This window comes from Equus caballus, chromosome 1 (assembly GCF_041296265.1).
Source record: "Equus caballus isolate H_3958 breed thoroughbred chromosome 1, TB-T2T, whole genome shotgun sequence".
Taxonomy (NCBI): Eukaryota; Metazoa; Chordata; class Mammalia; order Perissodactyla; family Equidae; genus Equus; species Equus caballus.
The window spans coordinates 59,412,672-59,439,940 of NC_091684.1; the positions used below are offsets into that span (position 1 = coordinate 59,412,672).

General features: G+C 43.1%; 1 protein-coding gene across 1 annotated transcript; it reads left to right on the top strand.

Annotated features, from left to right (window-relative positions):
- The first annotated feature begins 615 nt into the window (after positions 1-615).
- Positions 616-26,397, top strand: EIF4EBP2 (eukaryotic translation initiation factor 4E binding protein 2). Its single transcript, XM_023644241.2, has 3 exons — positions 616-1,017; positions 19,055-19,240; positions 20,195-26,397. The coding sequence occupies exons 1-3, from the start codon at positions 873-875 to the stop codon at positions 20,224-20,226; spliced, it is 363 nt and encodes a 120-aa protein (XP_023500009.1). The 5' UTR covers positions 616-872; the 3' UTR covers positions 20,227-26,397.
- The last annotated feature ends 872 nt before the right edge of the window (positions 26,398-27,269 follow it).

The window sequence follows — 27,269 nt, forward strand, 5'->3', positions numbered from 1 at the left end:
TTGGTTTTAACCCCACCCTGTGCTTCAGTTTCTTTGTCTCTAACTCAGTACTCATCCTTGCGACGTGCGTAGCTATTAATCTCCTCCTTTTCTTAATGTTTATATGTTGCATTATGTGTGTATGTAGGGACTGTCTCTGGAAGGATACATAATAAACTGGTACTTGGAAAGGGGAATTGGGAAACCGGGAGACAGTGGCATCGTAAACGTTTCTGCTCTTGATTTTTTAAAATATATCATGCAGGCATTGCCTATATTTAATATTGAGCAATTAAAAGTAAAATTAAACTTTTGTTTAGACGGATAGGAAACAGAAGTCGGCTCAAGTAGTGTTGACTGATAATTTAACAAAAACCAACACCAAAGTTCTCCGTTGACTACCTTCGCCAGCTTCACAACCGCTTTGCGAAGGCCCGCTTCCCCTCGGGTCCAGCCCGCGGGGGTAAGTCCCGTCCCACACTCGGCCCCGCCCCCTCGCCGCCTCGGCCCCGCCCCTTGCCGCCTCGCCCCGCCCCGCGGCGACGTCACCTCCGGCCGTCCCACTTCCCAACTCCCTCTGGCTCCCGCCTTCGCCCGCTTCCGGTCGTCGTCGTCGCCGCTGCTGCCGCTGCTGCTGCTGCTGCTGCTGAGGCTGCTGGCGGAGGCCGGAGGATCGGGCGGCGGCGGCGGCGGCGGCTGAGAGGGCGGCGGCGGGAGCGGAGCGGGACGAGGGAGCGAGAGGAAGCGAGCGAGGAGCGAGCGGAGCGCGCCCAGCCCCGCCCGCCCTTCCGCCCTCCGGAGGAGCCGGAGCAGCCCGGGCCCCCAGCCGCCGCCGCCGCCGCCGCCCGCCAGCCCGCCCGCCGGACAAAGCCCGAGAGCCCGCGCCCAGAGCCATGTCCTCGTCCGCCGGCAGCGGCCACCAGCCCAGCCAGAGCCGCGCCATCCCCACCCGCACCGTGCCCATCAGCGACGCCGCGCAGCTACCTCATGACTATTGCACCACGCCCGGGGGGACGCTCTTCTCCACCACGCCGGGAGGTGAGCGCCGGCCCCGGCCCCTCGCCGCGGAGCCTGCGGCCGGCCTCCGCGGTGTCCCCCAGTCTCCCGCCACGGTCCTTTAACTCAGGGCGTGTCCACGCTCGGCCGCCCCAGCTCCACCAAAGCCCCCCCCCGCGCCCCACCAAAGCCCCCGAGGACTGCGTTCGGGAGCCTTAACTTCGCGTCCTTTCTGGCCCGCGGCTCGATTCGGCGCGCGCGTGGCTCTCCCGGAGGGAAAAAGAAAGCCCTTGTTCCCGCTTCGTGGCAGGTTTACGCGCTCGACCCAGTTTTCTCTCCGCCTCCTCGCGGGCAGATTCGTCTGCACTTGGCCTTGCACTCATTCTGCATTGCCTCTGCCTCTTGCAAATTGTGCATTTGTGCACACTAATGCTTGATTTTGGAGTTTCTCCCGGGCCTTTTTAGAAAGGAAGTTGGGGAGAGTAATTCGCTCCTGGGACCCTGCGATGCCTTGTTTTCCTGATTTTAGAACACCAGGAGGAGGCTGGAATGCGGAGTTTGGAAGCCTCGCCCAGCGTTATCCTGCTCTGACAGCATTGTTTACTTTGCTGGACGAGGCCTCACGGGTAGGGGGAGTCCCCGGGCTGGAGGAGTGGTAAAATAATGCTCAAGTAATAGCCAAGGGGAAGGAGGTGGGGGTGGTAAGCACTGGCAGCCTTCAGGGTACGGTTTTGGCGGCGACGCGTTTGGAGATAGATTGAAGAGGGCCCTGTCAAGGAGTGCACCCTCGTCGGTAGGATTGCGGGATCTTGGGGAACGGGCAGTGTAGAGCGAGGTTCCTGGGCATTGCTTTCCGAAGTACGCCTGGGAACCGTTTACAAGGAAGAACACTGGGGTGGAGGTGAAGCGCGTTGAGTTGGTGAGGGAAAAGGGAGCTCAAAGGTTGTCTGTCCCTTGACTGGGCTGTTCTCCAAGGGGAGGAGACTGGAGAGCAATCTCGAGGGACTTTATGAAAGGGAATGGTGCTTCCTTTTTAACTTAGGAAATTTGCTTTCTTTTGGTGATGGGGTGACCTCTTGCTAGAGGGTTGAACTTTGCTGGCAGCCCCTGCAGTCTACAAGATTGCTAGCTTCGTTCCTGTGGGCTGGGCTCACCAGTTGTACCACAGTCAATCCGGTGCAGTTAGGCCTGGGCGATCCTTGAGTCGGTTGCACAATAGCAAGGCCCTTAGAGTAAGACGACCTTGCCAACAACAACGGATAAAAAGCTAGGAGAGAGATCTCCACAGAGGAATCCAGGCAGGCCGCTCGAGGGGAAGGGTGGCTGCTTTGGAAGACTTTAAAATGACCCAGGGAGGAGAAGGTCATCAGTGTGTATGGAGCCCTGGGCTTAAGAGCAGAACAGTGGGGTTTTAGTGAGGTGGCTTACGTCACTGGAGAAACCTCCCTTCTGACCTCATCTGTTCAAGGCCAGCCACTGAGCATACTGAGATCTTGCTTTTTAATCATGAAAGATTTTGACAGACTAGAATCTGCTCCAGATAGGGTTGTCTTGAACTTGAACTGACAACTTTTAAGAAGTAGATATTGTTTTCCAAAGTGACGGAAAGGGATTTATAACTTCTTCCAGAATACTTTGTGGTATTAGTCAGTAAATGCCTGTGCTTCCAGCAGTTCAGAACATATGTCATAGTAACAACTCCATCAGCTGTTGTTTATTTGGGGAAGGAACTAAACTTCTAGCTATAGATTAATCATTATTCCCTTGAGGGAAGAGTCATGGGGGGGGCACCCTTTTGGCTTATTTCAAACAGCCAGGCTACCATGCTTTTAAAATAAGGGCCTAGTCTTTAAGCATTACTTTAAAGATAGAAGCCTGGCTCATGGTCTGGATTAGTTCCTAAAATGCTTGGAAAGATTTTGCCAGAAATATTGATTTATTTGCTCTTTCTCCCAACACACACAGTCACCACTGCTTTTTCTCAAATATCACTTAACCTATCTCCAGATAGTTTCTACACACGGTTCTTTGTTTCAGATTTAAATATTTGTCATCTCAGCTCATCTATTATATTGAGCCTGTGTTCACTGGTAGAGCACATTGTACTCTTTAGATTCTGGACACAAAGACTTAGTGTGTTTATAGGATACAGCTCTGTTGCAGTTGGATTTAATCACTATTTTATAGCAATTAACTCAGTGCAGTTTAGATTTTCAGTATTTATTGATTTAATTTTCCCCCTTTGGAAATTTTCCACCCTCTGGTGGTCTGTCCATCTTTCTTGTTGCGTTTCCCTCTCTCCTCCCATGTGAGTTTATTTCCCTGAGATGATTGATTGTTATCTGGTCACCTCCAGGCGCTTGAATTAATATGGTTAGATATCCTATGTGAGTTTTGTGGGCCCAGCACGGTGCTTTGCACAAAAGGGGACCACAGACAAAAGTAGGAAATGCAGTCCTTGCTCTGAATCGTTTTAAAATCTTGGTGGGGGTTGAGTGTTGATAAGATTTTTAGTTCTAGAACAAAAAACTTACATAGCACTATAGACAAGTGCTAACAACGTATTTCAGAGTTGAAAACGTTTAGAAAAATGGTAGTCAGTAGGCTTGTATTAGACATCTCTGTTTAGAGGGAAGGAAAGGGATTAGCGTTTCCTGTCTCAAGCTTCTGGAGTGTCATACACATGTCAGAGCATTCCAGGATAACAGTTGAGGTGCTGAATGCCCTAAATCATCAGACTGGGCAGAGGCTGTCACAACACAGTAAGCTTGACCATTTCTCCCTGCTTGAGAGTCCTTTATTCATTGGGGATGAGAAGATACAGCCTACCCTTGAAAAAAATTTCTCAAAATTGCGTTCCTGTGGTTTGGAAAATAAGAGGTGGGTGAAAACACACTTAGTGTAACCTCTTGGATTTCTTGTATTGCTAGAAGAGTACCTTTTCTCATTACTAAGGAAGAGGAAAATTTTTGTTGGGTAAATTCAAGGCAAAAAAAACCCCCAAAACTCCTGTGGATTTGATTTTATTTAGTTTTATCTGCCTGTGGAGGAGTGGAGGTGATATTTGCTTCTTCCCTTGAGAAGCTACTTCTAGCCCCAAAGTTACTGTAATTGGTTTCATTTTTATAACACTCTGATTAGTTGGACAGGACCTAATGCTTTTATTTTATAGTTGAGAGAAACTGAGACCCAGAGAAAATGAGTAACTTGTTAGTATCATACACTTAATTAATGTGATTGGGTAGCTTGATATTTAGTGTCCTGATCCCTCCTCCGGTTTTTTCCTTCACTATCTTGAGATACTTATTTTACTGGGAAAGGTTTAAAAGTATGCGAACATTTAATGAAGACTTTTCTACCTCCTGGAATGCTAGCTAATGCAGTTCTTTCTGCCACCTTTCTTTTCTACGTTGTGAACTGTCTCCTTCTCGGAGAATTGTGCTCTGGGGAATGAGCAGAAACATTGAAAACATTGAAAGCTCTTTTAGCCTTTTCTTTTTGTCTTTCTTCTGCATAACATCCTCATCAGCTGTGGAAAAGTATGCTGTTGCCATAACAAGAACACCAGAGGGCAACTAACTGTTATGGTCTGAAAGGTTGTTCATGCTGTTGGCTCTTCCTTGCTGCCAGCTGGAGAGTTGCTGTGATTGGTTCACTGGGGCAGAATTACCTGAAGGCCATTGGATGGGTCTGGAAATGAAGAAGAAGGCAGGAAAAAGGGAAAGGAAGAGAATCCACTTGGAGTGAGCTATAATAAGAGTATTTGAAGGGAGTCCTGAGTTTTAATCTGGTTCCTTTCTTGGAAGAAATAAATAGAACTCTGTGTGTAGATATGGGGAAGGAAGGCCAGTTTCTGACCGTCATAAAATTTCTGGTTTGGTGACCTTGGCTGAGTTTATTCTGGGTCAGAAACTTTTGCTGAACCAACCAACACGCTTATTTGGCTCGCTAGCATCAGTTATTAACCAAAGGACTTCCTTATTGCATGTGAGAAGTGCATGAAAAAGGTAATGAAAGGTGTTCAGTCACTTTGCCTTGTGTTCGAGGAAGATGGCATTTACTTAGAGTAGCACAAATTAACGTGTGTTATCATTTGGTAGGATATTCAGCTTTAGTTTCATATTCATCAGCTGCCAAAGTATATATTAGAAAATGTTCTTCAGTTTTTGTGTCGGGTGTATCTTTGCTGGGGAACACAGCAGTGCTGGTTCTCAAGGCAGGTGGCAGTGCATTATGTGGAAGGGAGGGCCTCTGCCTGCCCTAAGGTGGGTGAATCTGACTGGGGAAGACAGAGCTCTTACAAGTTGATAGGCAGCATGCCTTGCAGACCTGTGCACAACTCCCTTCAGCTCCCTGGTGAAGCTGTGTGTGAAATAGGAGGGATGAAAAGTGATGAGTCTATAAGCTGGCACTTCCAGGGTTGTTCAGCAAAAACTGAGAACTGGAGTCTCAAAGATGATTTGATAGGAGGGGTCTTGCATGGTTTGGAGACACTGTAGGCTTGATTACTTGAGTATATGTAAAGATGTGCAGATCCGACAGCGTGATGTTAATGTGGGGAAAGCTAGTTCATCTGGTGGGAGAGGAGGAGAGCCTGAGCAGGAGGATAGTTTGTTGGTGAATGGCAGAACTTTTCCGTAGCTCCCAAGTCTTTAGATGAACAGATTAATGTTGAAAACGTTTTTGCTGCTCCATTTATAATAGAACAAAGGCAGCTGTGACTTGCAGTCGTTCAACTTATTGAATAGGTATGGCCTGGGCTACCATTTTCAAGTTTATTCATCATGGAGCTTTGTTTCATGAAGCCCCTTAAAACCTGTGTTTTAACATGTAGCAGCTATCCATTGGATGTGTAGCTTGTTTTTAAAGGCTCCCTTCAGCTTGTTCTCAGGCCACAGCTTGAAGCCAAAAGCTCAGAAATCTGTAACTGCTTAGATCCAAATCAATAATCTTTCAAATCTTTTTTTTTTTTTTTTTTTGGTGAGGAAAATTGGCCCTGAGCTAACATCTGTTGGCAGTCTTCCTTTTTTTTTTGCTTGAGGAAGATTATCACTGAGCCAACATCTGTGCCAATCTCTATTTTGTATGTGGGATGCCACCACAGCATGGCTTGATGAGTAGTAAGTAGGTCTGTGCATGGAATCTGAACATGCAAACCCTGGGCTGCAGAGTCAGAGCGTGTGAACTTAACTACTGCACCACTGGGCTGGTCTGTAATTTTTCAAATCTTAAGGATAAATGCCCTGACAGAAAGAAGCTGTTCATCTCATTGGGTAAAACCTTGACAAGAAGGATAAATTGACTGGAAAATATAATTCAGTTCTTGCAGATTGCTTGCAATTTTCTGTATACAAGAGCACGTCGTCTGTGAATAGAGATAGTTTTGCTGCTTTTTTGTCAATCTGGGTACCTTTTATTTCTTTTTCTTGCCTAATTGCCCTAGCTAGAACCTTCAGTACGATGTTGAACAGAAGTGGCAAGATAGTGAGAACAGACACCCTGACTTGTTCTCAACATTAGGGGGCAAACATCCAGTGTTTCACTGTTAGGTAAGATGGTAGCTGTGGATTTTTCATAGATGCCCTTTATCAGGTTGAGGAAGTTCCCTTTTGTTCTTAGTCTCCTGGGTATTTTTATCATGAAAGGGTTTTGGATTTTGTCTAATGCATAATTTATTTTTGCATCTATTGATGATTGTGTAGTTTTTGTTTTTTATTCTGTTGATATGATATATACATTAATTGATTTTCAGATGTTGAACCAGCCTCGCATTCCTGGGATAAATCCCACTTGGTCATGGTCATGGTTTATAATCCTTTTTATATGTTGCTGAGTTTGGTTTGGGGATTTTTTTTTTGAGGACTTTTACATCTATATTCATAAGGGATATTAGTCTATTTTTCTTGTGATGTCTTTGTCTGGTTTTAGTATCAAGGTAATACTTGCTTCATCCCATTTTAATTGTTTTTAGAAGTGGCCTGCTGTTTATAGCAGAAGTGCTGACTATTTACTGGTGAAGATAGACCATTGCTCTCTAGATTCTAACAGGTACCCAGCAGAAAGTCTGAGAGGCTCATGATTCTTCATTTTAAGATGTCATAATTAATCATTTGAGCCTCAGAATGGAGCTCGTCTCATCACCAAAGACTGTTTCTATTAGAGCTGGGCTGCTTTCATGTTGAAATGAAACCACTCTCTGGTTAGTTAAGTTCCTAGAACCATTGTGAATAGGCAGCAGATAAAAACAGTGACCTAGACCAGTCATCTCCAGTAGGCATTTGCATCTTACAAACTTTGTTGATAGAGTTCAAGTTCTTCACTGTAAGTAGAAGTGGAAGATGTTGATAGATTTGCGTTGTTTTTATTTTTAAAATAAGTGCCCAAGAGGAGTGAACTCAGTGGGAAAGCAAATAGTTGGAATGAAAGCCAGGTTTGAGTCTGAGTGCTTTCCTCATCCCAATAACAGATCTTTCATGAGTTATTAGCATTACAGACAGAGGCTGAACCACAACAGCTGTGAAATCTAATCTGAAGAATTGATCCAGAATGCAGTCAGCAACCTGGCAGATTCAGCCTGCATTTTCCTGGAATCAGAGCCAAGCATTTCTTGTGGAGAAAATTTATTTCAAGATGAATATTCAATCCCAAACAGAAGTGGACATATTTGATGCACAGTCATATGTCATTAACAGCGGGGACACGTTCTGAGAAATGCGCTGTTAGGAGATTTCGTCTTGTGAGCATCATAGAGTGCACTTACACAAACCTGGATGGTGTAGCTTCCTACACACCTAGTACTGAACTTACGGGACCACTATTGTATATGCGGCGTTATTGACTGAAATGTCATTATGTGGCACATGACTCTTCTTTGTTTTGACCCAGATTTTCTGATGATCAAGGCTAAATAGACTTAAAATCAGTTGGCATTTGTGGTTTGTATATCATTTTGGACCTGGTACTAATTAGAAAGATCATTTGTTTCAACTCATTTTGCAGCTGAGACTCAAGAGAACCAGACTTGCTTAGAATACCTCGCTTATTTGTGTTGGTCTCCTGCCTCCTGTGTCACCATGTGATCTTTCACAAGTACTTTTCACTTCTCTGGTTATTGGCTTCTTCATCTGTAGAATGACGGGCTTTTGCCAGATGTTCTCTAAGTCCTCTTCTAACACTGGACCTTCTGAATAGGAACGTAGTCTTTGTCAGTGTCCCTTTCAGCCTAGGTGTGTGTTCTATTATGGCAGTGTCCTAAGTGATGGGGCAGGAAGCCATCCTTTCACATTAATATCTTGGAAATCTGCTTCCAGTTATTGAGGCTTTGAGTTAATCAAAGGACAGTAGGGTTGGCTTTTCAAAACCTTGGACATCTTCCATGTGCCATAATAACTTAGTCATACTAAGTTACAAGATCCTGAGGCTCCACTTGTGCCCTTTGTTGATGTAAAAATCGTCCCTCTCTTGGCTTTATTAGCACTTCAGGGATTTGATGGTTGCACATGTTGGCCACTGCCAACCTCCCTGGAAGATACAGGGTTAGGCAGCTTTCAGTTTCCTTGGGGTTATCTGGCATAGAGCTTTTAGGAGTCTGTCTTTTTATCCAGAGCCTCCGTGAAGAACAGATGTTTAAAACTGAAGTTTGTTCACAAGTGTTCCCTAACACAGTCAATCAAACACAGACCTGTTATCGCCTTCCCAAGTTGGAAGAATAAGAACTAGAGAGAACCACTTTCTTTATGTCCTTTCTGTATTGTATTTTCACTTCTCATTTTCCCGTCTTATTGCGGGGAGGGGGAAGGAAAGAGGGAAAGAGTTCCCTTCCGAGCACGTTAGGAGCTCTTGCTGCTCATGCGTCTTGTTTCTGGTCTCTCCGTGGGCCCTTACGTGAGGCCGAGGCCGAGGTAGAGAACTGTCAGGAATTCCTAATGCAGTACTGAGGTTACTTGCCAAGCGCTTTGTTTCTTTTTAAATGTAATTTCCAAGTTTGCAGGACACCTTCCTTCCTCATGGTCCCTGCTTCCTTAACAATGTCAGTCTGTTGTGTAATTTATATTTACAAATATTTTGGAGTTGCTTTTTTTTTTCCTATTTCTTATAATGGTTTTTTTTTTTACACTTTCTCTTGATCTTAAAAAAAATTCTTTTTTGAGGGGAGGCTTTAAACAACATAAATTTATTCTCTTACATTTCTGGTGGCTAGAAGTCTGAAATCAAGTATATTTTTGTGTGTGTGGTAAAATAGACATAACATAAAATGTACCATTTTAACCATTTGTAAGTGCACAGTTCTGCGGCAGTAAGTATATTCAAACTGTTGTACAACCATCACCACCATCCATCTGCAGAACTTTTTTCTTCCCAAACTGAAACTCCATACCCGTGAAACACTAATTCCCCATCCTTCCTCCCCCAGCCCCTGGCACGCACCATTCTGCTTCCTGTCTCTATGAATTTGACTGCTCTGGGTCCTCATATAAGTGGAATCATACATTATTTGTCCTTTTATGACTGACTTGTTTGACTTCGCGTAATGTCTTCAAGATTCATGCAGTCATCCTTTATTTTTCTTTTACATTTATTTTTTATATTATGAAAGTAAACTGTAAAAATCATATAGTATTATTAGGCTAATAACAAAAAGCAGCATTCCCATGCCCCATCTCCTCTTATTTCTGTTTCCACTCCTGAGAGAAAACCTTTTAAACTCTTTTATCTATTTCTTCTAGTGTTTACTTCTGCATTTCTAAATAATATGATTTAATATTATTTCTCAGTTTTAGATATTAACAATTAGTTTTCTATTATGGAAAATGAGGATTTAGTTGCTGTATACACCCTTCTCCCAATATATATACTTCTACCTCCCATCTTCCTAATTTTGTAACCCCCTTTGGTTAAATTAATATTTATTCAACTTAGGTCAATATTAAATACAGGTGTGCCTGACACTGTTGTTTCCAGCCCAACAGCCATTCCCTCTTCATGCTACCCCAGATTTCCTCCTCCCTCCCCCCTTTTTTTTTGGTGAGGAAGATTAGTGCTGAGCTAACATCTGTTGCCAATCTTCCTCTTTTTGCTTGAGGAAGATTGTCACTGAACTAACATCTGTGCCAATCTTTGTCTATTTTATGTGGGATGCTGCCACAGTGTGGCCTGATGAGTGGTGCTAGGTCCGCACCCAGGATTGGAACCTGTGAACCCCAGACCACCAAAGTGGAGCATGTGAATTTAACCACTACACCACTGGGCCAGCCCCCAGATTTCCTCCTTTTTAAGTGGTAGTGTGCCAAGCCTCAGGACATATACACCAACCCTGTGGCTTCCCCAGTGTCTGGTCTGGTGGGCAGTGACCTGGTTCTGGCCATGTGAGATATAGAGAGAAGTCAATTAAGGGTCTTTCTAAGAAAGATTTTCCTTGTGGATGGAGAAAGTCCCCTGGGGGAAGCCCTGCTTTACCGCTCACTCTCCCTGCCAGGGACACTGTTGTATGAGGGGTGGGTCCATCTCAGCCTTATTAGTGGGTTTTATCACCAGCTCATTCAAGCTGTGCAATTTGGACAACTTTCTTAATGTTCCCTGTTTGAGCTGTCTCTTTGCATGAGTGGATGCTTAATTCTAATTCTCCAGGCATCCCTTGTTAAACAGAATTTTGTGATGGGGGTGCTGTGAAAGTGTAGTAACTACTACACTGTCAGTTAACCATGTTACAGTGGACTTTCTCTAGTTGGTTTTATTTCAAGTTACACAATTTCTTAGGTGTATATAACTTAATGCCTGGATTAATTATCCTTTAAACTAAGCTACTTGGTCTTAAAAGAGGCCTTTAGGCTTGAATAGCCTTGTTTCTTCTGTACTAACCATCTTGGCAAGCACAATTTTGGGCCTCATTCATTGCCCTTGTTCCCTGCCATTTGAAAATCGCTAGCTTTTAGATCAAAGGTAGAAGCTTGTGTTTGTTTGTTTCTCCTCTCTATTCTCCATCAAAGGGACTCAGTTTACCCTCCTGTTTTCCTAGTGCTGTCAGCATCTAGAAGGTGCTGGGTAAGGGGTTAAGTTTATCCTAACATCTGGTCACCAAGGGTGAAGAAAATTTATAAATGCTTATGTTAACCTAGACCTAAAGCTTCCTGTTTGTTCTGAAATCCAAACGTGAAGACTAAAGAAATATATGCACGTTTTAAAAACAAAATAGAAAAAGAAAAACTGACCAGAAGTGCATAAAATGCAAACTAAAATGCCAATAGACAGCTGCCTTTAACAGTTTCTGTCTACAGTGCTTTTATTGGTTATCACTGTTGTATAAATGTATGGATACCATAGTTTCTTGATTTCTTAACATTAGATACTGTATTGACTCTCTGCTAGGAGAGATGAGGAATCTAGGACACTTTTCATTACTTTCTATCTCTCTTTTCCTCTTCCCTCCTTTCCTCGTTCACCAATTTCTATAAATTGTATTATTGTTTTTAGTTCTTCTGAGCAGTTACCTTTGAAACTCTAAATAGTGTAATTAAACCTGTGTCCCAATCTGTCAACCTTAGTTCTCCACTATGTAGAATTACACTGGCCACCTGTCCTGCCTGTGCTTTTCTAGTAGGTCAACCTTTCCATTATTTTTACAGTATCACAGTCTATATAATCTATATAATCTCTTCTTTAACTATAATTCTTTGCTTTTATTATGTTTTGATTATAAACATTGAAAACTAGTAAATAGCATATATGATATTGTGATTTTTATAACTTCACTATAACCAAGGGATGTTATTATTTGCATAGAAAAGGAAATAGGAAACTCACTGGAAAAAAGTTTCCATTGTCAAGGTCAAATAGATTTTTTTTTTAACACTCCATCAAATTGATCCAAATCATGCCCCATTTTAATCTTGTGTTATATGCAAGCTGTGAATTTCTTGTGTGGTCTTTTGTTTTCCTTCTTTAGGAATTTAAGGTTGACTTGTTTCTAGTTAGTTGTAGGTGCATTGGTTGACATTAAACTGGGCTGACATAAATGTAGCAGGCAGTTTTTAATGAAATTTGAATTACTGGGAAGTTCTTGCTTCGGAAAATGTGTCTATGCATGCACGTAAGAGACCTTGAGTATTTTAGGTTTTTTAATTCCAAGCTTCTCTTGGAATTCATGTAATTTCACAGTAAACACAATATCCAACAAAGGAAATAAAGGGTTTTTTCCTGGCATTTTTATTCATAGTTGAGTCTTAATGTTTCTCTTTGAATAGTTTTGCTTTCTTAAATGTCAGATGCTTTTGAATTACACCATAGATTCCTTAGTCACTAACAGCCTGATTTCCTTCTTTTGCTATGTATCTGCTACAATTAATTCTTTTTAGTTTGCAGCAATCTAAAGTTCCAACACTTGACATCCTGTGCTTTGTACTCAGGTTTCCCTGGCCATATTGAGAACATTTACGGCATCTCTGAAGACTCTAGTTCTTCAGGGCGCTTCTCTTCTGAGTTGTTTACTTTGTTTGCATTCAAAATCAAATGTGTCTTAGGAGTCCGCTAAAAAACTATTAGAACTAGTAGGTGAGTTTAATAAGATTGTAGGACACAAGATTGGTATACAAAAGCCAATTGTATCTCTATGCACTTGGAATGAACAATCCAAAAATGAAGTCAAGAAAACAATTCCACTTATAATAGCGTAAAAGTAATAAAATACATAGGAATAAAATAACTAAAAAAGCACAAAACTTACACTGTGGAAACCATAAAACATCATTGAAAGAAATTAAAGAAGACCTAAATAAACAGGAAGACATTCCTCGTTCATGGATCAGAAGACTTAATATTGTTACGATGGCAGTAATCCCCAAATTTATCTGTACGTTCAGCATAATCCCTACCAAAATCCCAGCTGGCTGCTTTGTAGAAGTTGACAAACTGACCCTGAAATTCATATGGAACTTTGAGACCTAAAATAGCCCAAACAGTCTTGAGAAAGAGAAACAAAGTTGGAAGACACACACTTCCTGATTTTAAACATTATTACAAATCAAGACAGTGTGGCATTACTGCCATAAGGATCGACATATAGATCAATGGAAGTGCAGAAATAAACCCTCACAATTATGGTCAATTGATAAAGAACAACAAGGATGCCAAAACAATTAAATGGGAAAGAATAGTGTTTTCAACAAATGATGCTGGTGCAACTGGATATCCACTCGGACGAACTGAAGTTGGACTCCATGGTTCAAAGACCTAAATGTAAGAGCTTCATCTGGGGCCGGCCCCGTGGCTGAGTGGTTAAGTTCGCACGCTCTGCTTCGGCGGCCCAGGGTTTTGCCGGTTCGAATCCTGTGCACAGATATGGCATCGCTCATCAAGCCATACTGAGGCAGCATCCCACATGCCACAACTGGAAGGACCCACAACTAAAAGTACACAACTATGTACCGGAGGGCTTTGTGGAGAAAAAGGAAAAATTAAAACAAAAAAAGCTTGAACTATAAAACTCTTAGAAGAAAACATAGGCATGAATCTTTATGACCTTGGTTAGGCTAGGCAGTAGTTTCTTAGATATGACACCAAAAACAGAAGCAACAAAAGAAAAAGACATAAATTGGACTTCATCGAAATTAAAAACTTTTGGTGCTTCAAAGAATACATCACAGAACTGAAAAGACAATCCACAGAATAGGAGAAAAGTTCTGCAAATCATAAAGGAATAAGGGATTTGTATTCATAATATATAAAGAACTCTTACAATTCAGTGGTAAAAATACAACCCATTTAAAAAAATGGGCAAAGGATCTGAATAGACATTTCTCCAAAGAAGATATACGTTGGAATGGCCAATGGGCATATAAAAAGATGTTCAACACCATTAGCTATCAGGGAATTGCAAATTAAAATCAAACCACCATGAGATACCATTTCACATCCACTAGGATGGCTGTAATAAAAAAGATAAGTGTTGGCTACAGTGCATATAAATTGGAACCCTCACACACTGCTGGTAGGAAAATTGTTTTTTGTAAGAGTCTGGTAGTTCCTCAGAAGGTTAAACATAAGAGTTACCATATGATCCGGCAATTCTACTCTTAGTTATATACCCAAGAGAAATGAAAACATGTCCACACAAAAATTTATACATGAATGTTTATAGCAGCATTGTTCAAAGTGGAAACAACCTAGATGTCCATCAACTGATTAATTGATAAAAGGTGATATGTACATACAATGGAATATTATTTGGCAATAAAAAGAAATGAAGTACTGGTAAATACTAAACATGGGTGAACCTTGAAAGCATTATGCAAGTGAAAGAAGTAATCATAAAAGACCATAAATTGTATGATTCCATTTATATGAAATGTCCAGAATAGGCAAATCCGTAGAGACAGAAAACAACTTAGTGGTTGCCTGGGGCTGGGAGGTTGGAGAAATGGGGAGCGACTGCTAAACGTGTGTGGGTATTTTTGGGGAAATGGCAGTGTTCTAAAATTGATTGTGGTGATGCTTGCACAATTCGGTGAATATACTAAAAACTATTGAATTATACACTTTAAATGAATGAATTATATGTGAATTATATCTCAATAAAGCTGTCAAAAATGTATTTTATTGCCTCTGCAAAGTCATAGAAGTTCTTCAGAGTTTCTCTTTACTGCACACATTTAGGTAGACTCTCTACTACTTATTTCCTATCTGGTTCCATTACAGTTCTTGAATGCATATGTTATTGCTAATACATAATTTAAAAATAGAAAACTTGCTTTTATCTTGTGATTTTTTTCTTCACCACCTCATCCACAGAGTTACCAGGCTTGGTGTACTACAGAAGTAAGAATAATCTCGTTCCAACTTCTAAGTTGAATGTTAGTAAGACCGTCTCACAGTGAAACCTCACCCTTCTGAAACCTAACCGTGAACAAAAACGGGGGTGACACAGCAGATGAGTGAAGTCCATCCGCCCAAACTCCTTCCCTCTGTTCATTGCAAAGCCTCGGGTCCCTCTCAGCCTATTTGCTCTTATTTGACATATCATTCTAATAAGCAGGTCACTGCTGATTTCCAAACCCAACAGATTAGAGGCATCAGGTGTGAATGGGTGTAAAGGGTGTACTATAGACTGAATTGTGCCCGCCCCCCCATTTAGACGTTGAAGCCCTAACCCCAATGTGATAACTGGAGATGGGGCCTTTGGGAGGTGATTAGGTTTAGATGAGGTCATGAGAGTGGGGCCCTCATCATGGGATTAGTGCCCTTATAAGATGAGACACTAGAGAGCTTGCTCCTCCCTCCATCATGTGAGAACACAGTGAGAAGGCTGCTATCTGTGTTTTGAAAGAGAGCTCTCAGCAAAAACAGACCATGCTGGCATCTTGAGCTTGTACTTCTCAAGAACCGTGAGGAAATAAATTTCTGTTTAAGCCACCTGGTCTGTGATATTTTGTTATGGCAGGAAGAAAGATGGTTCTTAGCCTAACAGTGAGGGAGGAGACAGAAACAGGGACGGGCACAAGCACAACCTTGGCCACTGAATTCTGTACGTATAAGGAAAATAAGAGCATCAGCTGAGTAGGCCCTAAGACTTCCTAGGTCACAACATAGTATGATAAAAGATTTTCATAATAATGACTCATTCATTGAGAAAGGGTTGAATTGTTTTCTGTTTAAGGCAGTAAAAAGTTTTAAATACATATTAGAAAAATTTCCATCCAAAATGATTCAAATTATTCCCTTTTTGAAAGTTGAACTGTTTTCTCCTATCCAGAATGACTCATTCTTCATAATTTCCAGATGCTTTTTTGAGTTGTTATTATAGTTCTTATTTTTCAAAGCAAAGAGGATAAAGTTAAATTTCTGCTTTCCTTGTCCTAAAATTATATTTGAAACCAGATATAAGACCTGTGTCGTCTTTAAACCAGGAATGAATGATTTCCAACTTTTCCAAGTGCACTTAAAGGGTTGGAGGGAGGCATGCAAAGCTGTTCTGCTGGCATTAAGATTGCGGTGTCGAGGCCTGTCACAGATGGACTGTGGGCCTTTGCACCAAAATCTTTCTAAGAGTAAAACAGGAAGCTCGTTCTAGCCCACACTAGGACTGAAACACGTCCTTTGTGAAGTTTTTGGTCTTAGCCTATTTCACTCGGCCTTATAGATGAAAGGAGCACATTTACGCTATTTCGAGCTCTTACCCTGGTTTCTGCCATGCTATTCTTTAGTGATTATCATCTCTAGCAGCATCCCCTTTATTACCAAAGTTTGTAATGCTCCGTTACTATTCTGAAATGAATTTCTTAGATTATATAACCTACGTATTCATATAATTTTAAAAAACTATTTCTGTCATGTAAGAAGAAATATAAAATTGGGTAATTTATAAAATATATAAGTACTCAGGCCTTGCCAAACTAGAAGACCAAAAACCACCTCCACCCATTTCTGTAACACTCTCTACGGGGCAATAATCCCACCATCCCCACCTCTTCCCCCCACCCCTCTTAGGAAGCCATGCTTTAGGGCAGATGTTTGGTGCTCTCTTGTATAAACTGCTTTCCATACCATCTGCTGTTTACCCTGTTCTTTATGTATAAGTAGTAGTTACCTTTCCACTCCTTTCACTTCACATTCTTGGAGATCATAGAGACTGTGAGGTGGAATGAAAGGGCTGGACTGGGAGTCAGGAGACCAGGGGTTCAGTTCCAATTTTGCCTCTCGTTAGCTCTGTGGCCTTGAAGTCGTTTTTCTGCGTCTCAGCATCATCTGTCAAAGCGATCTCTATAGCCTCTTCCATCATCCTCTTACTAAGTCTTTGCTGTTTCATCTATTCTCAAATCACTCTTGTTAGGATTTTGGAAGAAGGATGAAGTTGGGCTCTTAACTTTGATAAACATAAGAATGACCTGGGGAACTTGAAGAAAATATAGATTTCCAGGTTCTAATCCTAAGGATTTGGATTCAGTTAGAATATTTTTTAGCAGGCATCCCACATGATTCTGATGCAGACATCTGCAAAAATACCATCTTAGTCGGTTCCAAATGGAGAGGCTGAGAGCCACATATTTTATTTTCACTTCTTATAAACTGTAAATATGATGGTGTGTGCAGTATAGTTGCAAAAGAACTAGATAGTAAAAAAAGAAAGTTGATATCCTTTGGAGTTGGTTTGAAGCCTTAAAGGTTTTTTGAAATGCCTTCATGTGCTAATAGATACCCATTTGAGAACATTCTTCCATTCTGAGACACTTAATCATTCTTTCCTGTGACTGATTTTGTAGTAGTACTGAGAGTATGTTTACTACTTAATTCTGTTTTTTAAAGCAAGGATGGTGGGGATGGAGAGTTGAGTCTCTACTGGTCATTTTCTTACGTAGGAAGGTGCTAGTTTGACTATTTTCCATCCAGTCGAAAGGAAATCATTTACTAGCATTTGCGTAAAAGTGTCATGGTACCACTGCGGATATTAATCCCAGGGAAATCATTGAGTTTGTAACTCATTTCCCAGCTATTTAGGTTAATACTGGTGTTAGTTCTTTAGATTAGAGGTTTTTCCCTTCCTCCTTTGGGAACACTCCAGAGTTTCCATTCATCTTGCAGTAAATGCCTGGCTTGCTTCTTCGTGCTTCCTCACCTTTCAGGTAGATTTGGTAGCTGTTCTGCTTGTTCGGCTTCCCTGCATGGAGCTCTCCTGTGTTGTTGAAGGAAGTCTGCCTGAACCGGCCTCTCCATGCTGTGAGATGACGGGAGTATTCCTCTTGCTTGAGCATCTAAAAGCATTGACCTGCAGGTAGCATTTAGATTCTCCCTCTTTAAACAGGGTAGCTTTGCAGACAGTTTTATTTTCATTAATATTGCCTTTACCGTGGGTGCCTCAACCCTTAAAGCAGGTTTTTCTTCTCTGGATTTAAGTGTAGTGTGAGCAAGACAACCTCCACATGACTGCTTCCCTTTTAGGAAGGCCACGATGGCGAGTGTGCTGGGCAGCCACTCCCCTCTCCACCTCAGCCGCTGCTGCAGACGTCAGGAATGGTCACCATACTCTTTCTTACTGAGCTAGCCGTAGCCTTAGAGTCGGCAGCAGAGCTCTGGGCATGTACTGCATGAGGCCAACATCACACGTCTCTAAATTGTCACTTAGTTTTATGTCTTGTTTGTAGCCATTAGTTCCTTGGGAAGACCATGACAGAACTAGACAGCAGCCGGTTTTCTTAACTGTTTATCAAGTAAAGTGCATTCTTCAGAACTATTGTAAAACATTCTGGTAGCGCTCACTGGTGAGCAGATTGTTTTGTAAAATATAGGCAGACTGCCAGTTCCAGCTTCTACTGTAGCTGTCAGGAAAAAATGTTGGTCCCAATGCCTCCTTGGAAAACCGTTAACCTAAAGGTGGCTATCTGTTGGCTATTTTTTCACATACTTGTTTATTACTTGATTTAAAACTTTTTTGAAGAAGATCTTAAAACCTCATTCAGATATAAATAAGACATAGCCCTGGTAGAAGAAACTCAGTCTTTAGAGAGAGGCGCAGAGATAAACAAGTCTGTAATAGGCAATGTGGATTGAGTAAGAAGGGGGGAAAGAATGTGATTTTTTTTTGTTTTGTTTTAAAAGGCTTCATAAAGGAAATGATGTGGGAGCTGAGGCTTGAAGGATGAGCAGGAGTTTCCCCAGCTGAAGAGGAGGAAAAGGCATTCCAAGCCGCACAGGAGCCTGCTTCCCGGCAGTGGGCTTAGAGCTTACCCTTTTGCTTGACTTGTAAAAACTTTGGGGCCGGCCCAGTGGCACAGCGGTTAAGTTCGCACGTTCCGCTTCCGGCGGCCCGGGTTTCGCCGGTTCGGATCCCGGCTGCAGACGTGGCACCGCTTGCAAAAGCCATGCTGTGGCAGGTGTCCCACATGTAAAGTAGAGGAAGATGGGCATGGATGTTAGCTCAGGGCTGGTCTTCCTCAGCAAAAAGAGGGGGATTGGCAGTAGTTAGCTCAGGGCTTATCTTCCTAAAAAAAGAAAAATCCTTAAGGGTTAGGATTAGATGGGATTTCAGATAAATTCCTGGGTAGTATTATATGTTGATAGTTTGTTTTAAACTCTTTCCAACCCTGATTTCCAGGAACCCGAATCATTTATGATCGAAAATTTCTTTTGGATCGTCGCAATTCTCCTATGGCTCAGACTCCACCCTGCCATCTGCCCAATATCCCAGGAGTCACCAGCCCTGGCACCTTAATCGAAGACTCCAAAGTAGAAGTAAACAATTTGAACAACTTGAACAATCATGACAGGAAGCATACAGTTGGTAAGAGAATGCCTGTATTGGGGACCAAGGGGGTGGCCCTGGGAATTTGGATGTTATCTGCTGTAGGTTGAAAAAATGTTGATGCTTCACTTATAAGTGATGTTCAGTTATATGTCTCTAAGATTCCCCCCCGCCCCCGACTTGCCTCACCAAGGTTTATTGAAATATTCTGGATGCCCTGAGTTCTAAATCATAATCGAATCTAGTCTAGTGGATGGGAGGAAAGAATCCAAAATCAGGGAATGGTAAATCCCAAAGATGACTCCTTGAACCTAGGCTTTGTTCTACTGGGGATAACACACACACAGAAAACAAACAGAATTTTAACAGCCCCCATTTCCATCTCCCTCAGGAAATAGACCTTGTTTCTTACAGGAAGAATGTCCTTTTTTTGGTGTGGGGAAAAGCACTATGTTTTTTCTCCCATTTCCAGGACTGCTTGTAATATTTCAATAAATACTCCTGACACACACACACTTTTAGTAACGAGTCCTCTCTGTCTCTGGAAGCAGAAGAGAGAGGGGGAAATGGCCAGCTCCTGAAGTACACCTCCGGTTGCAGTCCATGACCCCTGGACATGAGCCAGCATTCTGCCTCCAATTCCAAATGAGTTTTAATGGACAAAGTGTCAATTCAGAGCAGGGCCAAAGTTCAAAACCGCCAGCAGAGTGTGCTGACACAAGAGACGACAAGGAGCTCCTGGAACTTCTGTTTAGTCAGCCTGTGAACAGAGGGACCCTGAGAGAGTTGTCACTTGTGTCCTCCCCATGGGTCATTTGACTGCCATTCTTCTCCCCCCCTTTAAAAAGACCATCCAAAGCAGAGTAATTGTTAAGATAGGAGAGAATGGGACAGTTTGAATTATTTTTTGACCCTCACGCAGAGGGAATGACATTAAAGCTGTTTTGCTTATCATTTTTGTGCTAAACTTTTTCTTTTCTTCATTCTAATCAGGGGATGATGCTCAGTTTGAGATGGACATCTGACTGTCCTGCAAACATCAGAAGAAAAGCAGCAACCCTGATACCTGTCTGTACCTGATTTGGCCATTAGGATCAACGATGAGAAGACAGAGAGGCAGTCCAGCTGTCCCGCTGCATCTCCACCTCCTCCTCCTCCTCCGGTGCCAAATGATGCAAAGATGAGCTTCATCTGACCATTTCCTCTCCCTGCTTCCTGGTCCCATTCCTGCTTAGACAGATTAGATTGAAGGCCCTTGGCATATTTCTGTAGAACTAAGCAGCCCACAGAGGAAAACATTTAATCTCTGGCTTCCCTCCCACCCCACCAAATTTTTTTTTATCCCAAATCAAATATCACTCTACCAACAATTGCCTGGCTGGGAAGTTTTCTGGGAGGTGATACAGAGGTCTGGTGGGTTCGCCATTATTCATATTCTTACCCTCTGTCTCTCCTCCCTGTCTCCCGCCCGTGTTTCAGTGCTGCAAGAGTCTGGGTTTGGGGTCTTCAAAACCATCAGGGAAATGATAAACAGGAAGAGAGCTGCTTTGCCTTTTACCTTGACGTGTTTGTCCTTGGGGACAGAACACAGCTTGTGCAACTCTAGTAACATTACCCTGTGACACTGTTTTGAGGTCCACTTTCCCTCCTTCCTCTGGGAGGAATGTCTTCTGTCTTTAGTATTATGGTTCGTCTTCCCATTCCTTTACTTAGCACATGTGTGCAAAAATCTTTAAACTCTACATCATAGTATTCTGTGGATGATACCTAAGAATGACCTTGGAAGAGCACTGAACCATTTGAGTACGCAGTCTCAGTAGTCATTGTTTTTCAATCCAATGAGCATTATGATATTTATTGTCTCTGATTCCAGTTTCTTAGGTTTTGAGTTTAAAGTTGACTTTCAGAGTGCTCTAGAGAAGAACTAAACTTATTTTCTTTGTGGACCTGTTTGGCTGCTGAGATAGATAAGCATGGGCTTAAAAAATGTGTTCCTCCCAGTTTTCTTGCCTTTCTCATCATACCCTAAATTTCCCTTCTTCCCTCCTTCCCTCTTTCCCTCTCCTTCCTTCTCTGCCAGGCCATTTTTTCAAATGTACATCAAAGATACCTCAAGTGTTGGTATCTGATAATATCTGTCACTCCTCTTATCTGAGGAGTGACCTTTTATTTTTAAGATGACTACAGACCTATTTTTAGACGTTTTCAGTACAGTTTTGAACAGCAACTTTTTAATTACACATCTTCCAGTGTTAGGAAGGTGAGAATTGTCTGTAGGCGAGTCTGCTGTTCCACGTTACCATCCTTGTCTCCCGCAGTCCCTTATGAGCACCTTCCTTCTCCCTCTAGTTCTGGTGTGCGTGTTTGGAGTTGTAGAGGGTGGTTTGTAAACTGGACCATTCTGCCTTGCCGTGGGTTGTTCGTGAAAGCCTCGTGCTGCTCCCTCACCCTTTGCTTTCCATCCCGCCTGCTTCCCACCCTGCTCTCCCCACCGTTGACTGGCACCGTAGTCCTGGGAGAGTGACTCCCCTCGTAGAAAGACAAGTAAAGTAGCCATTGATGTCCTGGGAATTGCTGGTTGGATTTGGTGCTCTGAGCCCTCTTGTTAAGAGATCAGATCCCAGGGTGAGAGTAACAGACCAACTGGCTAAGAAAGAAAGCTATTGGCTTTGGAACTGTGAAAAGACCTTGTTTGCAAATACGTTTTAGACATAAGAGAGGAAGGATGTCTGAGGAACTTTGTTCTGTTTTCTGCTACAAAATGTGAATAGTTCAAAGAGTGAAACCTTTTGTGATGGTTGATGTCTCTCAGGAATAAGCTGGATCTCCAGGGCTTTGGGGATGCTTTCAGTCTCAAAAATTGATGATCAGAAAAGTATTTTTTGTTTGTTTGTTTAATGTATACCCGTTCTGATTCTAATTAAACTCTAAACTTCACCTTACATACTCTTGGGAGAACTTAAGTTGCACCCTAATTTGCACGAGAAGCTTGCTCAGGACCTCTTTGTCCCCTGGGAGCTTGGTTCTTTGGGAATGAAGTTTTCCATTCTTCATACTCTAGCCTTGCCTTCTGTGGCATCTGACTTCAGCTACAGCTGGTCAGTCTGTCAGTGAGCAGAAGAGCATCCGCTCTGGATCTTTATTCCTGCACATGAAAACTTGGCTTCCTCACTGAACAATGGGGAGTGGATTTAAAACATGCTAGCTGGAATAGTGTCAAGGTGCCATCTTCCCCATTTTCTCCATCATGGGGAATCTCTGCACGTGGCCCCCTAATTGGAGGCCATGTTTCTAGTTTCTTGGTGGGGTCAGCTTTTTAACAGAGCAGCCTCCCATCCGTTAGCCTTCTCTTCAGGGACCTCCTTAGTGCTTGGTGTGGTTCTTTCCTGGAGACTGCTGCGACCTGAGCTACCTTAACCTCCATAAATTGGTGTTTTAAAGAATTTCACGAGGCAACAGGTACACTTCTGGCAGATGACACCTTTGTACCATGCCTCATTGTTTTCAGGGCAGCCAGAATCCAGTAGGTGGTGTACTTCTGGATGTTTGGAAGGAAATTCACAGGTGAAACCTCAATGAATCGTCTGGCTTTTTGGGGGGAGGGGACACCTGTAGGACACAGTTTGAGTGAGATGGTTCTTAAAATCTTAGTAATCATTTCTACTTTTTATGAAGAAACCATGTTTCTATATTTCTGGGGACAATCCATCTTAATGAGAAATGACCTTCTCCCTCCAAATTCCAGCAGGAGACGTGCATTGTCATGGTTCTGCCTTCTTCATAGTGTGGTTCATTGAGTTCACAACTTCCTCAAATTTTTCTGTTTAGCTACAGCATTCTCAAGAGCACAGTGTAGAGAAGCTGGCTTCTATGAATTGGGCTTCCAAGCCAAGAGTTTTGTCCTGTATTAGTAATCTATTGCTGTGTAACAAATTACCCCCAATTAAAATCTTAAAAGAGCAAACATTACCTGTCAGTTTCTGTGCGTTAGGAATTTGGAAGCGGCTTAGTCTGACCATTCTGGCCCAGGGGCTCAGGAAGTTGCAGTCAGGATGTCCACAGGATCTACAGTTATCCAGAGCTGGAGAATCCACTTCTGAACTCTCTCTTTGTAGCCGTTGGCTATAAAGTTTGTTCCCCTGTGAGTCTGTCTGTAGAGCAGCATGAGCGTCCTCACACCATGGCAGCTGGCTTCCCCGAGTGAGTGATCTCAGAGAGAGGGGGCAAGGAGGAATCTGTGGTGCCTTTTATGACAGTCTTGAAAGCACACACTGTCACTTCTTCCTTATTCTGTTTCTTAGAAGCAACACTCGAGGGGAGGGACATTACACCCCACCTACTGAATGGAGCAGTAGCACAGAATTTGTGGATATATCTTAAAACCACCTCACCCCCAAAAGGGGATGAAACCAGGTCAACAGTAAGGGTAGGTTTAAATTAGGTGATAGGCTGAGAAAGCAGAGTAATTGTTGCTACTAAGAACAGTTCTCTAAGACGTGTATCTACCAACTGGGACAGAAGACAGACTTTCTCTCTTTACCCAAAGCCACCTGCTGGTGTTGAGAGGGGTGATGAGAAATGGCAGTTCCCAGGAGAATACAGTATCTGTGCATTTGCCTGACTACCAGCAGCCCAAGGATGCTTCTTTGCAAGTCCTAGGCTTGGTGCGAAAGACCCAATACCACTTACCTGTTACCTCTTAGCCGGGAATTGACAAAGGGACTTCGATCCTTCTAGCTGATCCACTGAAGCTGACTTAATTGGCTTCAGGGTTGTCAAGCAGAGGGAGCAAACGTGAATTAGATCTTGAGTTACTGGCTGAAGAAAACCTAACGGTTCAGATTTGGGGTGAAATAGCATCCAGAAGCCAGCTCTCCACGAGAGTTGATGCTTGGCACCTGGTTTCTCCAGCCACACCAGCTGGAACAGACTTGGGTTGGGCCTCTCACCCAAGAAGCCACTTCTCAGTAAAGTAGGGAGCATCTGGGATTAGAAATGTCTGTGCTTGATTGCTCCTTTAAATCCAGCGTGCCATTGATTCTGCATGCCCACCTCATCCTGGCCTTCCTGATGGAAATAGGTTAAGAGAACCAGTCCTGTCTTCACCCTCGAGAGAAACTTAGGTGAGGCTGGTCAGTTCAGTGCTTTCTTAGTGCATGTCTGCTGTATGTTTCTGGCACCCATGCCCAACCAGGTTTTTAGAGATTTCAGACATCTTAAAGATGCAAATGCTTCCCAGCATTTTTGTTTGTGTAGCCCTGCTTGCTTTAGCGTATGCTTGAATAAAAAGCATTGCAGCTAAGGCAGCTGTAAGAAAAAGGTACTTCTTCAGAAGTAAGCAACTCATCTTTAAAGCACCCTCAAATGAATTTTGTTTTTCCTTCTTATGTTGAGGTAGAGTCAAAATAGATGGTGTTTTATTTTTTGCTGTTTGGGTTACCAGCTCTGTGGACTCTCCGACCTTCCCTTCCCAGTTCACACATTTCCATTAGGATGCAGCCTGCTGGATGTATGCATTTCACCCCGAGTCCATCGGTCAGCCAGTACACATTGAGTGCCTGCTTTCAGTCAAGGCAGCTGATGTGAGGGGCTCATCGTGTTGGCAGCAATATCCCAGCAGCAGTCTTTTTCTATTCTCCCTGTCTTGGATGCTCCGGGGGGTATCAGGCATCTTGGCTGCTTGAAGCCTGGGCCCTCAGCCCTTTGCATTCTCCTTAGAGAGGAGGCCTGCTGCCCTTCTCTTTCTGGGTCGGAACTTCTCATTCTTGGCATGTTTCTGGACTACATGCATATGGGCAGCTATTCATTAATCTGCAGAACCCAATGTCAGCCATCCATGATGTCTGGAGCGGGTAGCATTCGTTTCAAAGAAGCCTCGTTTCTCGGGGAGGGCGATTTCTGTCTAGACTTTGAAGGGGGTGTAGTTACCACACATACCCCCCGGTTCCTTACCTCTCAGCTTTTAATAAAAGATGAAATCAGATCTTGAGGCACCTGGGTCACAATTAGAATGCTTATCCCCAAGAGGCATTTCTTATTCTGGTAATGGCGTTCCAGTTTAGTATTGGAGTTTCCTTGAGCTAGCTCACCGAAATTTCTTACCGAAGGCTAAGGATGATTGATGCGTACTTATTTTTTCAAACAATCATTCATGTTTCTTTCCTACCCTCTGGAATTTAAATTTCTTTCTCTGGGCTGGTCCTGGAAGTTGATAGGTTTTGGCAAAGCTTTAGAAGTCTTTCGAGTCCCTACTTCGATGGTTGGTGGTTGCGCTTTGCCTAACTCCTGCAGCCCTGGCAGACTCTACTGTGTGGATGCCCGCTGGAAGATACTGCCAGGAGGAGGCACATTTCTGGGGCATTTACACTCTCGCTCTGCCACCTTTCTTGAGTGGGGGCTGGCAGAGAGGCTGCGATGCTTGATAATCATTTGGCCGTATTGAAATTTCCAAAGGGAGCTCTTGCTGGTGCTTAAAACCAAAATTCCTAGACACTTCAAACTTAGAGAATTCCATGAATCTAGCACAGAATATCCATACTTGCTCCCCTTCTTCTCCATCTTAATCTTTAAAAAAAACAAAAAACTCAAACCCAAGCCAAGGGTAATTTTTACTTGAAACTAGGAGAGTGGGGAAGACACTAGAGAGAAGGGGTGAGTCGTGCAGGTGGGCCACCTGCCCCTGGTGTCTGTCCACGTCACTGAGTGCTGTGAGCCAGTGCCTTTCCTGCACCTGAACATGGAGCCCGCTCTTCCCGCCTGGGTGAAGAGACCTCGCTGCCCAGGGGTAGACCTTGAAGAAGGTGTCTTGGAGAGCCCAGAGGACACTCACGTATTCAGGTGCCCATTTTAAGCATCTTTAAAATATTTTATAGATAAAAGCATGCCCTTTCCTGTCGGTGCCACCAGTGGTGCAGTTCCATCCATTCTGAATGGAAAAGTGGAGCCTGCCAGTGCTTTCCTGGGTCACTCCTTCATCTCCCTTGATGTGGTGTCCCCTCCCCCTCCCGTCCATTTCACTGTCGTGGCTGGATAGCAGAGGGCACCATGTAGTCCTGACGCAGTCCTGTGTGATTCCGTGATCAGTTTTTTCTGTAACTGTCCTTCCAAACCAGTTGATGTTTGGAAATTAGGGAAAAAATTAAATTCTCACCAATGGTTGCTGTTACAGTTAAATCAATAAAGATCTTGAGTATCAACTTGGTGTTTAATTTTTTAAAATTTCAGGTGAAATGCTGTTGATTTCACATTTTGGGAATCTTGGCTGCTGAGGGTGATGGGCAAAGGCAGTTGGCCACTTTGTGTGTCACTTCTTGTCACCACTTTCGGAGCATTAACTTGGTCCATCTGGCCTGTATATGCGAGGAGGTGATGTGTCCCTTCCCTCAGGAGCTTGGAGGTGAACGTGTACCTGCTGGGGCTGGATGCTCCCAAGAATGCCCTTCTCTAGGTACCAGCCTCTAGGGAGCCCAAACAGCAGCTTTTCCTGAAGACGGCTGCCTCTGCCCCTCAGGAGCACTTGTGAGAAATCCATCATATTTGAGATCTTAAAATAAACTAGGCTGCGCTGCATAAGCATCAGATTCCTTGCTATTATTAATCCAATGAGGCTCATATATTAGTATTGGGAACAAGAATTCTGTCCTTTCATGTTTTAGATGTAAACAGGTGCACAGAATAAAACGACTTGCGCTGTTTTCCCGTCAGAACAATGTATGTGTGTAGGGCAGAGGCTCAGGAGTAAGACAGGCTCGAATTCCAGTAGCATTTCCTTCAACAGGAATCTCCATCTCTAAGCCTCGTTTTCCTTCTCTGAAACAGGCTTAAGATAAGAAGTCTTTCCCAGGGGGTTGTGAAGTTCAGGTAAGATCACAGGAAGCACTCAGCCCAGTGCCTGGCACACTGAGTTCAACAGAGGCCTCAGGCACGGCTCAGTTGGCGTGACCGAGGGTGGTCGGCTGGGAACAGTTTTCCCCAGACTGCAAGTTTGGGAGTGGAGCTGGCCTGCTGACTTGCAACCACCACCTGGTTGTGGGGCCTCTAGGAGGACTAAAGAATCTCTTTAAGGTAA

What these genes read in the sequence shown, in the direction of transcription:
- EIF4EBP2 (XM_023644241.2), top strand. Translation starts at nt 873, where the DNA reads ATGTCCTCGTCCGCCGGCAGCGGCCACCAGCCCAGCCAGAGCCGCGCC. An exon ending in CTTCTCCACCACGCCGGGAG is followed by an intron (nt 1,018 to 19,054) that starts GTGAGCGCCGGC and finishes CCTGATTTCCAG; the next exon opens with GAACCCGAATCATTTATGAT. An exon ending in TGACAGGAAGCATACAGTTG is followed by an intron (nt 19,241 to 20,194) that starts GTAAGAGAATGC and finishes CATTCTAATCAG; the next exon opens with GGGATGATGCTCAGTTTGAG.